The following is a 17,455-nucleotide window of genomic DNA, read 5'->3' on the forward strand; positions in this document are numbered from 1 at the left end:
AAAATAATGTTTCGGCTATTTTATTAATTTACTTACAACAGAAGCTGGTATACTTGAAGTATATAATAATAAAATGCATATCACATAAAAGATTGTAAACACTACATAACATACTTATAGCTAAAATAATATAGTCATTGAAACAGCATTGCGTAGATTACTAATCTAATGCATTGACAAGTCACGATAGTGCATCGCTGTCAAACTACGAAGTTGGTTATACGAGTGAGGGAAATACAATTCCTCATAAATGCGTGTTGGATCCTGATCCAGACTATTCAATGATCGACACGTAGGACTAGGCACCCAACATTCACCAACAAGACAAGTAGATGTTCAACAGTAATGAACTATCACGAATATCATGAAATATGGCTGTTCGTTACATTAACATTTGTGCATTCTCCCGCTAGTGGTCATCGACCGGGAGTTGTGATTATATTTTTCTAATATCACAAGTATTAATTGCAACATTCACTCATCGTATGAACTAGTTTACAAAGTTTTATTGTGTATTAAAATTAGCCTGCATACAAAAGCTACGTAGACAATCTAGTCGATATGTCTTTTTTGGAATAAATTCCGGGGGTCAATAGTTATTTGTCAGACCTATGTATTACTCGCAAAAGCTGTAATTTCTAGTTTGGTAATAGTATTATTCAAATTATCACGTGTTATCTTATCAATAATGCTACACTTTTAAAAAAATAAATACATAATACTCATTCATTTGATGCAAAGAAAAATGTTTCTCAAATAACTTTCTCTACACGACCGAGCGGTCGGTCGACCCTGCAGAAAAATAAGAGCTAACATCAGTCTCATTGCGACTCGGATATCTCGATCGCAATCTCAATTATCGTCACGAAAACCGGAAACCGCGATCGGAGCTCACCACTCACTGTGACGTCACTAACGCCGTCGTTTTAAGCGAGGCATAGGCACGGGGCTGAACGTCGGCTAAAGATCCGTACTCTCGTGTTGAGGAGGAGCAGGCGGCGCGGACTGAGCTGCGGCCGCGGCCTGAGCCGGGGCGGGCGCCACCGGCGGCGGCGGCGCCGGCACCAGCGGGCGCGGCGGCCTCGACGGCTGCGGCCGCGGCGACGGAGCCTCTGTGATGTCGCCCTCCGACTGAGATAGTTGTCGACTCGCCACGCACAGGCTTCTCGGCTCTTCGAGGTCACCGTCGCGACCGCCGGAGCTGTGAGTACGCTGAACTGTCGCCCGCGGCGATTCTTCGACGCTATCCCTCTCGTTACCGCTACCGTTGCCTCCGACCTGGATCACTGTAGGATGTTGCTTATCGACAGTGTAAATGTGCGTGCGCTCCAGTACGGTCGGCGCTACATCTGAGGCGTCGGTGAGCGAGGAACGCGGGGCCCGGAAGCTCTGTGGACGGAGAGTGGCGGGGCGCTCGGGCACGGCGGGCTTGTGGCGCAGCTGCACTTCTCCTTCGCCCTCAACCGGCGCTGGCAAAATGGTACGCGGAGCCGCTACAGGCCGCGGAGGCGGCTGACCCGAAGGTTTAGTCGCGGGCTGGGCGCGCGGTGTGGGCGCTCCCTTTTCGACCGTCGCCGGGGTTCTCTCGGCTCCTAATGACGCAGGACCACTCATCGCATCTCCGACTATCTTTAACCGCCCTACGATCCCGGACTGCGCGGTCACGTTTTTAACGACGAGCGTCGACTCTTTACTCCCGTCAGGTGCTTTCAAAATGTCCAGCTTATCTTTATCGAGTTCCAGACTCTGTCGGCGCGTATCGGCGAGGTGCTCTCGGCTACCGCTCCTAGCGGCTTCCTCCTTCATTGCCCTATTCTGTTTGTATGTAGAGCGGTTGATAGTTTGCACCCCCGAGATCACTTTACCCGTGTCCGATATGACTGGACGTGGTGGTTTGGCGGGTTTATCGATCTCAACCTTCGCCGTATTTTGTTGTTCTTTCGGGACGTCAGGTACCACCGGTGCGGCCGGTTCTACTTTCTTATTCTTGTCAGGAGTGAAATTAGGTGGAACTGGCGCTAGCGGTTTATTTTTTCGCCTCAATATGGGTTTAGGACTACCGGGCGGGGGACTAGATTGATCAGACAGCGAACTGTTCGACTGAGCTTTTTTCATATCGTTTTGCAATAAAATTAAACTAGTATCATGACTGTTGCTCCTAGAGTGTCGACCTGTAACGTCCGCGTTCTTAATTTGACTTTGGTGATTGTAATCAAACATAGACTTGCTCATACTGCTGTAGTCACCATTCGCAGGTTCCTGGTTCAGTGCGGCGGTCTGGTTGTATCCATGACCAAAATTAGGCGCGAAACCATCGTCACACAGATCTGCAAGTAGATCTTCTTTGGTGAATGAGATAAAAAAACTGATATCGTCTTTGTAAAACCAGTCGGCGTGTTTGATGAGCAGTTCCACAATACAATTGACAGCTGTTGTGATGTTCATGTCGAAGGTGCTCTCGTCTACCGCCCACAGGAGATTTGGAGCGATCACGATAGCCAGGTTAGACGGAGTCATCTTATTCTTACTGTGATTTTGAGTCAGGGCTGATAAAAATTTGATAAGATACCTAAGATTTTGGAAGTTAGCATCCGGTAGCAAGTGAATAGCTTCCCAGAGAGCATTGAGTCGAGTTTGTTCTGTTGGCTGTCGAGAGGCGATTATAAAATTCTCGTACAAGCGATATGTCAATAAAGGTTCAGGTAGTTCTCTTAAATAACACTTGAGGACCGACGCGACGACGTGCATGTCGCCGTAGTCACGTGGCAGCGTGCCGTTGAACAGACCTGCATCTAGCGATAACTTCATGCGACGAACTTTTGAAGAACCTGAAAAAAGAAATAGTTTGATTTAATTGCATGCCAACTGCAAAGCCTACTGATTGAATTTAATTTTTGATTGTTCTAAATAAGTATTTAATGACAAGAACAAACTTCACATTAATTCGTACCCACACGCCAGACACGCGATATTATGCGTAGGTACTTTCCCAAACTTATGCTAATATTATATGCGTTAGTAGCCGTGTCTGTTGCCTATTTAGACGGGATGAGTCTCGAGTCATTTATAGGCTTGCCTTAGCCAAGCCTATAAATGACTCGAAAGACATCAAATAAGATACCGTCTTGAACAAAATTTTAAAAGAATTTTTAATAATCTCAATTTTGTTTTCAAACTTCTTCATAGGTAATATACAATTTACTATAAAAATCGGCAGACAAAGTGGTCCAAACACGTGTGTCATCTATTAGTTGTCATGAATCATCGAGTATGTTCAACGAAACACACATCATCACAATACACAGGATGGTCTGTTAAACTAATTGTCTTAACATTGAAAAAGGAAGAATTATTAAACATTGGTATTTCCTCCTTTTATTTTTTTTTGAATATTTTCTTTATTATTTCAGAGCACGTTTTAAAAAGCTTAGTTTCACCTCTCACCACCACATTTCAACTAGAACTTTTACTCTTTATTACGGGTACAATTGGTATAACAAGCATATGTGCACGTAGACTTAAATCGTGCATGCACGTATACGTTTTGCTCTCAAGTTCCATCCCACCAAAAACATTCGGTAACATAGTCAAGTATCGAGCTCCTTATGTATACGAGTTGTATAAGTTCCTTACAACAATTTCTTTATTATTATATCTGATGACACGAAATGTGTTTTGTCTTCAGATTTACAATGTCAAAATGTGTAGCAAGGGGCAGAAGTAAACTACATTGTGATAGTTATATTGACTTTGAATATTCGCGTATAAATCAATATAAATGATGAATCAAACGTTTTGATCAATCAACGCTAAACGTTCAACAAGCGTATTAAATTCTCAGTATGACAATAATTAGAAAATCCATCCTGTAAATATCAAATTGCACGTTTTCCTGTAGGTAACTTACTGCCTGCGATCCTGAACAGTCCTTCCTCGTTGAGTGCCAGTTCGTGTAGCGTGCACACGCACAACTCCAGGGGGAAGGCGATAGTGCGGCCGGTAACTCGCAGGTGCTCTTCCAAAGGATATCCAAACACCGGCTTTACCGAACTGTCGTCTGAAACAAGCATTTGATTATTACAATTTGGATTAACTTTGAAGCAGACTGTTAAAAAACGGAGCTCTCGAAACCAATATTTGATCAAATGGACTGAAGAACAAGAATGTGGCAGCGAAGAAAACATAAGGTAAAAAATATTGGAGTAGTGAAACTAAACAGTCAATTAATTAGTAAAATAAATATGTGAGCTGTTAGGAAGAGATTTTTTATTATTATTGTTTAAATTACCTGCTATAAAAATACTGAGTGTTGCAATGGTATGTAAAAGTTACAATACTTTAGTTTGATTGTTGTACCTACTGTTATAAAGGATGTGTATGTCAATGAAAACTACAGTAATTTAATTTTGAAATAAATCAATAGACAGCATGATTTATGGATAAGTGTCGAATAAGCTATTCGAAACATAAAGTGACAGCAAATTTAGGCAAAAACTCTGCACTTTAGGCGCCGTTAACGCGGTCATCTCGCCGTAATAGCGTAGTCCGATAGCGTAACCCGAGCACGAGTTTCTCTTCTGAGCTTGACTGTGAATTTATCTACATATATAGGTACTAGCTGACCCGCGCAACTTCGCTTGCGTCACATAAGAGAGCATGGGTCAGAATTTTCCACGTTTTTGTAACACTTTTTTACTGTTGCTCTGCTCCTATTGGTCGTAGCGTGATGATATAAAATATGATTTTTTTTCACGAAAAAATTTTTTTATCTCTTAATATAACGAAGTCGCGCTAAGGCATATCCGCCATTAAAACAGTTGCCATGACAACGGAATTTTGTTAATTTAATGTCATTATTATATTGATTATTCGCGACTTCGTTCGCCACCTGAATTTTCCCGGGAAATGCGTCATTTTCCCGGGGTAATAAGTAGCCTATGTCCTTTCTCGGGTATCAAAATATCTCCATACCAAATTTCATGCAAATTGGCTTAGTAGTTTAGGCGTGATTGAGTAGCAGACAGACAGACAGACAGACAGACAGACAGACAGACAGACAGACAGACAGACAGACAGAGTTACTTTCGCATTTATAATATTAGTATGGATGTATTCAAAAGTATATAAGTAACTTTATCAGTAATTTGGTTACTGGTTAGTGGAGTTTTGTATAGCATAATCTCTACTTAGTTTAGAATCAGATGACCGTGTGTGAGTTGTCCAATGATATTTAATTATTTACTGTCTAAATTCTTCCTGTTAAGTTATCTGATACTTAATCAGGAGTTGTAAAGCCGGCCATAAGAGATTATCAATAAAATAAATTTAATTGTTTTCTATATGGTTCATGACTGGCCTCCGAACTTATGAAGGGTATAATATTGTAGTGTACATAAATGATTATACATTTTTCCTTATTTGGCAGCAAGTTTTGCTCGTTCAATTATATGTATGTAGTGAATGCAATCCCGATCTCGCGGGATCCCGATCTCGCGAGATCCCGTGTATTTTTTCGGGATCAATCCCGAAGCATAATATGACGAGATCCCGTTCGGGATTGTCGGAGAGGGCATTTTCAGCAGCTGGCTACATTGCAATAGACTTAAGATGCCGATTAGAAGCTCGTACTATTGATACACTTTGTATTTTAAGAGGCTACTTTCAAAATGTCATGTGATTACTTTTTATTTTGATCTCCTGCAGCTACACCTACTTTTTTGATTATGTTCATGTTATTACACCTGTTAATTATGTTACGCTGTTAGTAATATTCAAAAATAAAGGCTTTTATTTTCTTTCAAATAATAATTTATTGCATTCACCACACTATCACACACATATTACATTAAACAAGCCTTATTTTTACTAACTAGACGGGATCCCGAAAATCTCGGGATCCCGCGGGATTGATATTTCTGATCGCGAGGGATCTCGAGTCGGGATTGCATTCCCTATATGTATGGTATTGAGTACATCATAATAATATATACATTTTATAAATAGTTTGCATTATACAGTATTAAGTTGCTTTAAATATTATGTAAACAATAATAGATATCCAATTACGAGTACAATGACTCTGACTTTTATATTTATAGCTTTTAATAGAATGCTATACAAAAATTAAACACTTATTATTGTAGTTGAGAGCTAATTAAAAAAATGCGATAATCCCTTAAGTTTACAGACCCATTCCGATTAATATTATAAATGCGAAGGATTCTGAGGATGGATGTTATGCATGTTTGTTACTCTTTCACGAAAAAGCTACCAGATGGATTCAGATGCAATTTAGTAAACAGATAGTTCATAACATGATTTAACATAATAATAATAATATAGAAAACTATTTAGTCCGGGACATCATTTAACTCCGATAGAGTCGCGGGCAAACTTTTTGCCGCAAACGAAATTTTGCTAGTAGCGCCCTCTGGTGTAAAAATAAACCTATTCTATTTTTCATGCACGTTATTTGAAATAACTAACTAATATTATGCTTACACTTTTCAGATAAAGTGAACACATCAACTCTACATGAAAATCAACTTAAAGTAATACGAAGGTGTAAACGTATCTTTAGAAATATATTGTTGAATTTGTGTTGTTTCATTTTACTTCCCTAAATAAATAAAACTATTTGATTGACTGTTTTTACTTGTTTACTAATACAGCTTGCAAGATTATGCAAGCACGTCGCTGAGATGACAGCTTAATTGTAGGATGTAGCTACAAAATTCATACTTGCATAATAAATATGAAAGTCTGTTTGTGTGTTACGCTTTTAGGACAAAACTACAAAATCCACTGGGGCTACTTCAATCAAGAGATACATGAAAAATCGGTATTAAACATAGACTCCGATTTTAAACTAGCCCCTGACATAATAAGTAAGAATACACAAACGAAGCCCCGCGGTTCTTGTTTTAGATAGAAAAATAATCTTGAATAGTAGTCACCTATAATTTCATTTTGGTAATCTTTACAATATTCGGCGAATCTATTGTTACGACTTGGCCAATAATTTCGGGGAAAACAGGTCAATTGATAAAGAATGGGTGTTTACCGCGCAATGACCACGAATTTCCTTAATGTAAACTTGTCACGCGAGCTTCAGATTCTGCTTTTTTGATGAATAGAATCGAATAATAGGCATTTCAGTTTATTATTATATTTCATGTTTAATAACATTAACATGGAAATGCGACGTAAGTATGTAAGATTGTTAGACAAGTTTGAAGGAACCTTTTCGTTATTACCGAAACGACAGGCTTTCTTGGATAAAATAAAATATAATAGCACTAACAAAATTAACGTTTTCCACTGTTAAAACAAGGGAATCGAATTAGCTGTAAGGAAAGCTTTATAAAAATTAAATATCCTGTTTGGCTGTTATTTTTGAAAAACATATTATTTAATTTACTTTTTTTTGCCTGAAACATAAATGAAATTAACCCGTCTACATACATTAATTTAAATACATTACAATGTGCATACAATTATTTATATACTGTAGCAACACTCGTAATTGTGTACAAACGTAATTATAGCTAAGTAAATATCATTAACGATGTAGTCAACTTAATTACAACTATGTAAACAATGCTTTTAATCAATGTTATCTGAACCTAGAGTCGATCGAACGTTTATTTTATTTATTTTATTTTATTGTGGTGAACGAAGCAAACAGTATTATAACATTATGTAATAAAAACATTAAATTTTTAACACTGTCACCAATGAAGCTTCAAACAATGAATTGCACTCAGCGACAAAAAGTTAACAAAACGAATGTTAAACTAAGTTAAACAAAAAAAATGCGAGAGTAAGTTGCAAACATAACAAACATCATCTCACAGTTATTCTAGATACATGATTGTGTCAATACTTGTATAGAAGTTATTCCGCACTGGTACGTAAAAGAGATTTGAATTTAGAAAAAGTTTCATGAAATATGTCAATATTATTAAACTTATTATTATAGCAGCTGCATGCTCTTATAATAAATCTATTTTTACCATATGAGGTTCTTGCAAAAGGAACGTCTAAAACTGAAGTACAGCGTGAAGTTGGTCGCCTACAACGTAAACCTATGTTAAATAAAAGATAAGAGGATTCAGTTAAGTTGTTTAAAACTTTGTATAGGAGAGTTATGTCATTGTGTAGACGGCGACGTTGTAGTGAAATTAAATTATTGGAATGAAAGTTAAAATTAGGATCATTGCAGTTTCTATATTCCAGATGTTTAACAAATTTATTCTGTATACACTCAATTCCATCGATATGAACATTGAAATGTGGATTCCAGACGGTAGATGCATATTCAAGGTGTGATCTTAAATAACTATTGTATAGTATCATGTATGTATGTTTCTTTTTAAACTCTTTACCTTGTCTAAGAATAAATCCTAACATTTTGTAAGATTTAGTAATAATATGATTATAATGAGATCTAAAAGTTAGTTCACTATCGAGGATCACACCAAGGTCTCTTACCTCATTGATTCGTTTAAGATTAGTGTCAAAAAGTTTATAGTTAAAAATTATGGGGTTCTTTTTTCTTGTAAAACTGATTATATAACATTTATTAGTATTCATAACTAGACCATTTAATTTGCAATAATTACCGAGACTATACAAATCGTCTTGGAGAACTAGAGAGTCAGAGATGTCAGTTATTTTCCTGAAAATTTTAGTGTCATCGGCATAGAGTAGGCAACCAGAACTTTTAATGACATGAATAACATCATTAATAAAAATATTGAATAAAAGTGGCCCAAGATGTGAGCCCTGAGGCACACCGGAAGTGACGGGAGCAAAAGTGGACGTATAACCTTTAACAGTGACTGCCTGTGTTCTATTTCTAAGGTAAGATTGAAGCCACCTCAGAAGGTCTCCATGAATACCAATATTAGCTAACTTGGTTATGAGAATAGAATGGGAAATTTTATCGAACGCTTTGGAATAATCCGTATATACGACGTCAACCTGATAACCTTCATCCATTGTTTTAGTAACGAGATCGACTAATTCACATAAATTAGTCTCAGTAGACCTATTAGAAACAAAACCATGTTGATTTGGAATAATAAATTGTCTAACTTTAGGATAAACTGAATCATAAACAATCTTTTCTAAAAGTTTAGGAATGAGAGACAGCTTAGATATACCACGGTAGTTTGTGACGTCACACCTATCACCTCCTTTAAGTATAGGTACTACGTGACTCTTTTTCCAACGGATAGGCATTACTCCTTGTGTTAAAGATTGGTTAAAGATAATTGATAACGGAAGAGCTAACACTTTATGACAACTTCGTAGAAAGATGGGCGGTATACCGTCAGGCCCAGGTCCTTTCGAGCAGTCAAGTTTTTTTAAATATGTCTCAGTAAGTTGAACTGTAATATTAACTGAAGCTATGTCGACTAATTGATAACTATTACTAGAGGAAAAGTTAATGGCCATATCATTCGAAGGTTCAAAGACAGAGGTAAAATAGGTATTAAAAAGTTCTGCAATACCAGCACCATCAGTGGCGTTGACATCAGAGAGATATACAGAACTCGGGAATTCACTTGATTTCATTTTAGATTTAATGTAAGACCAGAAGTATTTTGAGTGAGTACTTATTCTATGTTCTGAGCTCTCAATAAATTGATTATAGCACGTAGTTTGAACGTCTTTTTGTAGAGCACGAAGTTCGGAAAAATGGTCGTAGTCAGCCTGGTGGCCATAAATCTTCCATTTCTTATGGGCTTTTAGTTTTTGCTTGATAATTTGAATAAGTCCTTTAGAATACCAAGAAGGAAAACGTTTAGTGGAGGAAATGAGCTTTGAAGGAACATACTGTTCTATTACTGAATTAATAATGCTGTAAAATGTGTCAACTGATTTTGTAATGTCTGGCAAGTCTAATTCGTTGTGCCAATCAACATTTGATAAAACAGTATTTATAGAGTCATAATCAGCACTATGAAATCTACGAATAAAGCGAGGTGCAGGGGGCAGGCACAGGGTCTCGCTATTCACCGTACAATTAATATTCAAAGCGGGATGATGTTGTATATCTTCACCTGTCAACGGGTTCGAACAACGTTGAACATTACACGAGAAACTGGAAATAATTAGGTCTAAAAGTCTGTTATTATTATTGAGAATACCGTTAAACTGTTGTAAACCAGTGAAACATAAAAATGAATTTAAATTATACTCAAGATTACTAAAATTAGGATTTATAAGCGTTAAGCTATTGGAACCATCATGACTGTCTGACCAATGTCCATTACTAATATTAAAATCACCCAGCAACATACAATAGTCAGTTGTTTTATTTAAAACTATATTAGATATGTGCTCAAATAACGCCAATTGGCTATTTTGTTGTTCAACACTATGTGGAAAATAAGCACAGAATACCCTGAGATATTTTAACGTCGGCATTTTGGTCAGGACGATGCTAACGTGCACGCATTCAGCACCGGGCAGCGCGGGCGGCGCCGCGGCCGCGTCTCGCTCATCCACACACAGCGCGCGGCGCACCGCCACTAGCACGCCGCCGCCGCGGCCGCCGCCCGCGCGGTCAGCGCGGTACACCTCATATCTCGAGTCAAACAACTCACTATTAAAGAAACCCGGCAGTAACCATGTTTCAGTTAAACAAATAATGTCATAGTCATTTAACTGCACATTATTGAGAAAATCGTGTGTTTTTGTTCGTAATCCACGAACGTTTTGGTAGTAGATTTTAATATCCATAAGTAATGTAAAAAATAAGTGAATAAATCTTATTATATTTTCTAGCAAGCATAAAAGGATATGTAAGCTTACCAGATTTACAGTTAGGAACTAAAATTAACAAATAATAATTGATGATTTTAAACAACTTAACGTAAAGTAAAATTGTTATCTCAAACGCTGTACTTTGATGTGTAATTTTATAATTTAAGCGAAACCAACTGCTACAATAAGCAAAATTGTAATAAGCAAATATAGTCAAATGATTTGTTAACAAATTACAGTACGGAATAACTACTCTCGACATCGACAAAATAAAGAAAATATGTAATGTAATGCTGTTATAAAACTTGTAACATTTTATAAATTTTATACAGAATAAAATAAAAATAGAAACGTAACAGAAAATCTCTCGCTCCGAGAATATTATAAAAAATAGTAAGTAAAAGTTAATAGTATCAAACGGACGAGACGAATAAGTACAAACCCCTATTTGATTTTTTTTAAACATTCTTCAGTATTTATATAAATAATAGGTGAATCAGGCTTTCGACGTACCATGATGGAACAGTTACGAACCCAGCACATTGAGTAGTTTTTCTCACGAGCCAACTCTTTAGCACGACGCAGCAGATATTTGTTATGACTTGTTAAGTGGTCGTTTGCAAATATTCTGTTACCAGTCTTATACCCCAGCTCCAGCGTGTTGAGATCTTTTTTCTTACGCAAAGACGACAGGAAATCGTCCTTTTTATATCTGGCTTGAAATTTCACGATAATCGGTTTTGGTTTCTTGTGATCATTTGGCGACTTAACCGCGACACGCGTAACGAAATCTATATCCGTAGAAGGGTTAATCTCAATGTTACATAACCGCGCCAGTTTGCTGATAATCTCGAGAAGATTTTCATCCTTACTTTCGGGGATGCCCACGATCTCAATATTGGAACGGCGAACCCACTGGTCCTTCCTATGGTTGTCCTCAATCATGTTTTTCAATTGTTTATTCAATTCTGTAGTCTCAGATTTCAGACTCTTACATTCGGCTTCCAGTGACGAGATTTTGCTACTTTGAGAAGTGATGGTTAATTTAACGTCTTCATATGTCTTATTAAACCAAGTCATAGACTCTTGAAGTGAAGAAACTTGTTGATGAAGAGATTTAAGTTCGTGCGTAATTAAATCACTGATTGTTGTTTTCATAGAAGATATAATAGCGTCAGTGATCTGTTGCTGCATAGACATAAGACATTCTTCGGTAACATATTGACTAGACGAGTTACCTGTTTGTCTTTTTCGAAGTGTAACGTTAGTTTCATTCTCTTTAGCATCGGTGGGGATGTTCGTTTTACGAGTAGATGTTTTGGAAGCGGAGGCCATTATACGTTATGTACGTAGGTAATATGTATAATTTTGCACTAGGTATTTCAAAAGAATTTGAAGATCTTCAAAATCCAAACTGCGAGTGAGTAAACATGCAAAATGGCGGGCAGTGAGCGGTCAGCTGTTGTTGTGTGCAAAGCGTGCGAGAACGAGATGCAAGGAGCCGTATGCGCAGGAGTGAGCGAGATGGCAACGCAATGCACTATGACCGGCTAAATGCAGAGCCCAATGCAGTCACAACCAAAATTTTACTGTGGTTAAAACTGTGTATACACCAAAACTATTGACTTTCAATGGCACCCAGAGTTCAATTTCACTAGTAATAGACACATTCACTATGCAGGAGTGTTAATTAGACACCAATTATAGTATTTTACCACGAATTAGAACACATAAAAACGGAGCGTACGAAAACGTGCAATTGTCGCAGAGTGACGCAACGAGACTGTAATTAATATTACAAATAAACATGAACAAAGAGTACTATGTTATTTTCTACCAAAGATATTTAGCTAAACGAACGGACTTCACTGACGTTTTTCGTTCACGGGAAGACAGTCGGACTCAGATTATAAGATTAGGGAGAGTATAATCAGTTGTGCCTAGTCATATTGAATACGAAACAAAGGGGACGATTTGATAAGTAAACGCCTAACGGCCTAACACGTAGATCTTCGTAACTAGGGGGGCGTAACAGAAGTATTAGGTAGACTAAAGTCCCGTTTTTATTGATTTATATTGTCTCTACAATAGGACCCCGACAAGATTTTTTTTATCAAAAGCAAGTTGAATACAACGGTAATCATAGATGACCAAAAAATACAAGTCACAAATGTTAGAACCGTAAAAGTACACACGAATAAATTAAGTGCTATAAATATCTAAGAGATTGCTAAATTGGTATAGTTGATCGACGGAAGTACTGTATTATTATGTAGACGTACGAGTTACGACGCTCACGACGGATGTGTACGTTAAAACGATTCAAAGGATATTTACATAATTTATTGAACGAAGATTCGGACTGTCGAGGTACATTACAAGCGAAATTCTTGTTGAATGTACTGTGATATGTATTAACTTTGCATGTCATTGATTTATTTTTTGCGTGAAGATTTAAGTCATGATGCAGCTTTTAAAATAGTCTCATTTGAGTTCATTCTGATAAAAAAAACGGCACCGATTGGTTTGATGAGGACTGATTGATATGATGAGAGAGTGAAATGTAGATCAATGGAATAGAAGATGAAATGTAAGAGAAAGAAATTATATGAGAACGAATAGACATCATGATAGGGAAAGATGGTTAGCAAGAAACCTAACAGTTATTACGTCGACCTCAAGTTAAAGGACAATGCTATGTTACTGTTGGCGGTACCTATATTGTATTTTTAAGAAGTACACAAGACTATCGCACTATCTCCCGTTATAAATGTTTCGCGTAGACGTGCCTGACTGTAGACCATTAAGCCACCAACCGCGTATCAAATAAAGGTCATGAAAGATAGATGTAAATCTAACAAAATATCATTATTTATATAATAATATGTTAAACTATACCTACGTTACAACAATTATCCACATCCTGTTACAGTTTATAAATAAAATCATAATCATGTTGATATCAACTGTCATGACAGAGTATTAGGTAATGTGTGCGCAAAATATCCCTGAATAGGTTTCAATATCGTTTTTATAGAAGAGCTTAGTTTAACTGAGGGCCTACTTTATTTCGTGAAAACAAAGTTTCGTCAAAGACTCGGAGTAGACGCTATCCTTGCCTTATAATTTTGTACTATAGTTCGACGGACATTTTATAACGGACTAGCTGATCAGCGCAACTACGCTTGCGTCACAGAGAGAATGGGCCATAATTTTCCCCGTATTTTAAACATTTTTCGTTGCTACTCCGCTCCTAATATTTTAATGTGTTATATAGCCCATAGCCTTCCTCAATAAACGAGCTGTACTATACAACAGTAAAACAAGTTTTGGACCAGCAGTTTCTGAGATAAGCGCGTTCAAACAACCAAACTTAACAACAATCTACAATTTTATATTATTAGTATAGATAACATTGTGGTAAGAAACAAACGAAATTTCACCGAATATTCGGTTTCGTTGTTTATAGTAGGGTCACTGATCCAATGTCGTTATTTTATACTGCGCTACATCGCACACCTCTGATGAAAACCAGCCTTTTAAACCCGCTACAATAGAGGATAACTTTTAATATTTCCTTTCAGTCATACCAAACTGATGAACCCATGTCCTTTGAAATACCATTGTATGTTAATAATATTTTGAATGTATTATAATTTGAGGACATTGATTAGGCATGCACAATAATATGTGGAGGAAGTCTTAATACTACAACAATCGACTGCACTTGTAGACATACGATGATAATAGACACCACTGGACATTGGACAATATATCATTAAAAATGTTTTAATGATATATTGTGTTTCGGGTCATACATACATTACATTATTTAACAAATCTGGATCATTTTTAAGCAAAATGTGTAGTCTTATGGTTAGGATGAATGAATATGTAAATGAATCAGTAACTCATTTATTTAAATTTAAAGTGATAAGTAAAAACTCCCATTAATATCTAGCTTACACCATATTATGATTGTTTAATGAAATGCTTACTCATTTATCTAATAGTCATTTAAATTAACCACAAAGTAAATTACCTGTTTATTTGTTTTTACACATTGTTGTGTAAGTAAATAAAACTTTAGGATATTTTGGTAATAAACTAAATAATATACCAACAGGTAGGTAGAGCATAAGATAATAACAAAATTGGATTAGTGAGGATTTTCCTCCAAGTAATATGGAAGCGCCAATGTTGCAGTTATTAACTAGATGAAGACTTTACGTAAAACAGTTGCTGCTTACTAAGACAAGCTATAGCATTACTAATTGTAGTTTCCAAGCTTGAAGTATGATGAGAAGTAATAAAAATGACGATAATAATATTAAAGAAGCATTACCTTATATTATGACATGATACTACAAGTTTCACTAAAACTATACAAATAGATGACACATTTGTAGATTAAAAATAAGTAGAAAATATTCTAATGGGATAAGTTCATAAACTCTTGGATAATCTATGTTGATGATGAAAATAAAGTGAATCAAGAAGATAAGAACATTTCATACTTACTAATAAATTTTTCTAACTCAGGCACTGTGTCTTGAAGGGAATGAAGTGCGGACTCATGGTATGCTCTCTGTAGTTTTACGTATTGTAACAGTGTGTGTGCGAGTTGGGCCTCTTTAGCAACAAGTGCAAACATGTCTGCTGCAAGAGCGTCTCGTGATGCTTCCACGCGTATCCCAACTTCTTCTAGTTCCTCTCTTGCGGCATTAAACTTTGTCGGATTTTCTTCTTTCTGACGTTCTAAATGCTGTAATAATTTATTTCATTTATTATCCAAACAATGTTATTAATGTAGAACACTGTGGCAGTTATCTGTATCTATTATATGTGTGCATGGAAATACCATCAAATTCTGGGATAAGATAATTTAATGTGAGTGAGAGAGGATATTCCACCCAGAACTGAAAAGTTATAATATATAATATACAATATACATACCAATCAAGTTAATAATACAACCATGTTAAAAAACATGAGAATCTAAATTTTTTGGTGTGTTCTGCTTAAATACTTTTAGTTACTATTCACCAATGACCATTATTTGTTCGAAAATTTCATAACAATAATACAATTAGAATGTCCAGATACTTGCTTATTGTTATACCAAGGGAAAACCCATTAGATAATGAGTTAGTATTGTTTTGTTATAAATAAACAAAAAATCCCTAAGCTGATTTAGGTTAAATGATATAAATAAATATACATCTCAACATTTGATATTTTTCACATGTAGTTCAATTGATATATGAGATACTAATATCAAAATAAGATTAAAGTAGATCTTGTACTTCTATGTTTAGGATGATAAAATGTGATAACTGTGTCTTACTGACACTGATAACAAAACTCACAGAATATCTGCTGGCGGCTGATTCCTTTTCACTCATGAGCCTATTAAGCTGTTTCTTAGCTTTCATTATAGCCGGGAGATCAGTTTCACTGATTGCTGACAATGGAGCACACACCAACTGTTCCACTTTAAGCTCATGTTCAGCTATTTCATTTGCAAGGAATTTTTCAGTTTTACCTATAAATATTAAGTTTAAACAATACAAATATTCATAACAAATTTATCAAAACAATTGTATAATTTCTATTATAAACAAATGTTTGAAAGATAAACTCACCACATTCATATAAAATATATTTTAGGATACTATCGTCATCATCAAAATTACTAGCTTCCAACATGGACAGTCCAAGGAGGTATTCTGGCAATTTTTTAAGTCTTTTTTCTCTAGCTGCAGGGTCTTGACCCTGTGTACTGCCTGCTCCCGTTGACAACCGCTTGCTAACCAATTGTAAGGCATTACGAAGGTGTTCCACCTTCCTATCTGCAGTCTGAAGCTCATCTGTCAACCCTTCAGCCTTCCCTGCCCTGCGTAAATCGTAAACAATGCAATAAATAAAATGTAACAGCACAATTAACACAAAACATGTAACACACAATCACAAATTAAACTAAATAAGTATTACTTCTTCATATTTAACTAGTCCCTCCGTCGGTTCAAAAGATACTGATACAGGTAAATAGATTACAATAACAACGAACTGAACTTACAAAGAAGTGAATCTTATCTGATAGGTGAGATAATGTAAAGTACATAAAATACCTTGAAAATGTTTGGTCGGCGAGTTGCTTTACCCTATAGAATTGTTTCTTCATGTTCACTAATCAATTTCGATGAAATTATTTTTAAGTTACAAGGTCATTGGACCCAATAGTAAAATAATAAAACGATCAAGATTTCGCTAAAAAGAACGTAATGTCAGACTGTCAATGAGATCATCCTCATCAAGAACGATGCCGTACTGTATTATGAACTTCTACTACAAAAAATATCCAATAAGGCACTACATTTCCATTAATCACAAAACACTACAATGCACATAATTTTTTAATTATAATAATTCACATAAAGATTCAGCAATAAAATACACTCGATGAATCAGAAAAATAAAATAAGCACAGACCATCAACTGGTGTAGCCATAATCTGTGTCTGATAACAAAACGCAAAAATATAATGTGTTAATCGATACGATTTTTTTATCGATTTGAACCCGAACTTAATAATACTAATATTATTAATTGATAAATAAATACAGTTTTCATTGTTTAATATAACATGGAAATAGAATGTTGTTAGTTATATACGTGC

General features: G+C 36.1%; 1 protein-coding gene across 1 annotated transcript; it reads right to left on the reverse strand.

Moving 5' to 3' along the window:
* Positions 1-4: 4 nt before the first annotated feature.
* LOC142974750 (uncharacterized) lies at positions 5-17,282 on the reverse strand. Its single transcript, XM_076117245.1, has 6 exons — positions 16,908-17,282; positions 16,422-16,672; positions 16,146-16,321; positions 15,298-15,541; positions 3,908-4,057; positions 5-2,828 (listed from the first exon to the last, which is right to left on the reverse strand). Exons 1-6 carry the CDS (start codon positions 16,958-16,960, stop codon positions 961-963), a joined length of 2,742 nt encoding a protein of 913 aa, XP_075973360.1. The 5' UTR covers positions 16,961-17,282; the 3' UTR covers positions 5-960.
* Positions 17,283-17,455: the final 173 nt, after the last annotated feature.

The sequence above is a fragment of the Anticarsia gemmatalis genome, chromosome 8, assembly GCF_050436995.1.
Source record: "Anticarsia gemmatalis isolate Benzon Research Colony breed Stoneville strain chromosome 8, ilAntGemm2 primary, whole genome shotgun sequence".
NCBI lineage: Eukaryota > Metazoa > Arthropoda > Insecta > Lepidoptera > Erebidae > Anticarsia > Anticarsia gemmatalis.

Coding starts and splice junctions, on each gene's coding strand:
- LOC142974750 (XM_076117245.1), bottom strand. CDS start 16,960: ATGAAGAAACAATTCTATAGGGTAAAGCAACTCGCCGACCAAACATTT. Junction 16,673..16,907: donor GCCGACCAAACATTTTCAAG/GTATTTTATGTA, acceptor CGATTTACGCAG/GGCAGGGAAGGCTGAAGGGT. Junction 4,058..15,297: donor TGAGTTAGAAAAATTTATTA/GTAAGTATGAAA, acceptor TGCTTGTTTCAG/ACGACAGTTCGGTAAAGCCG.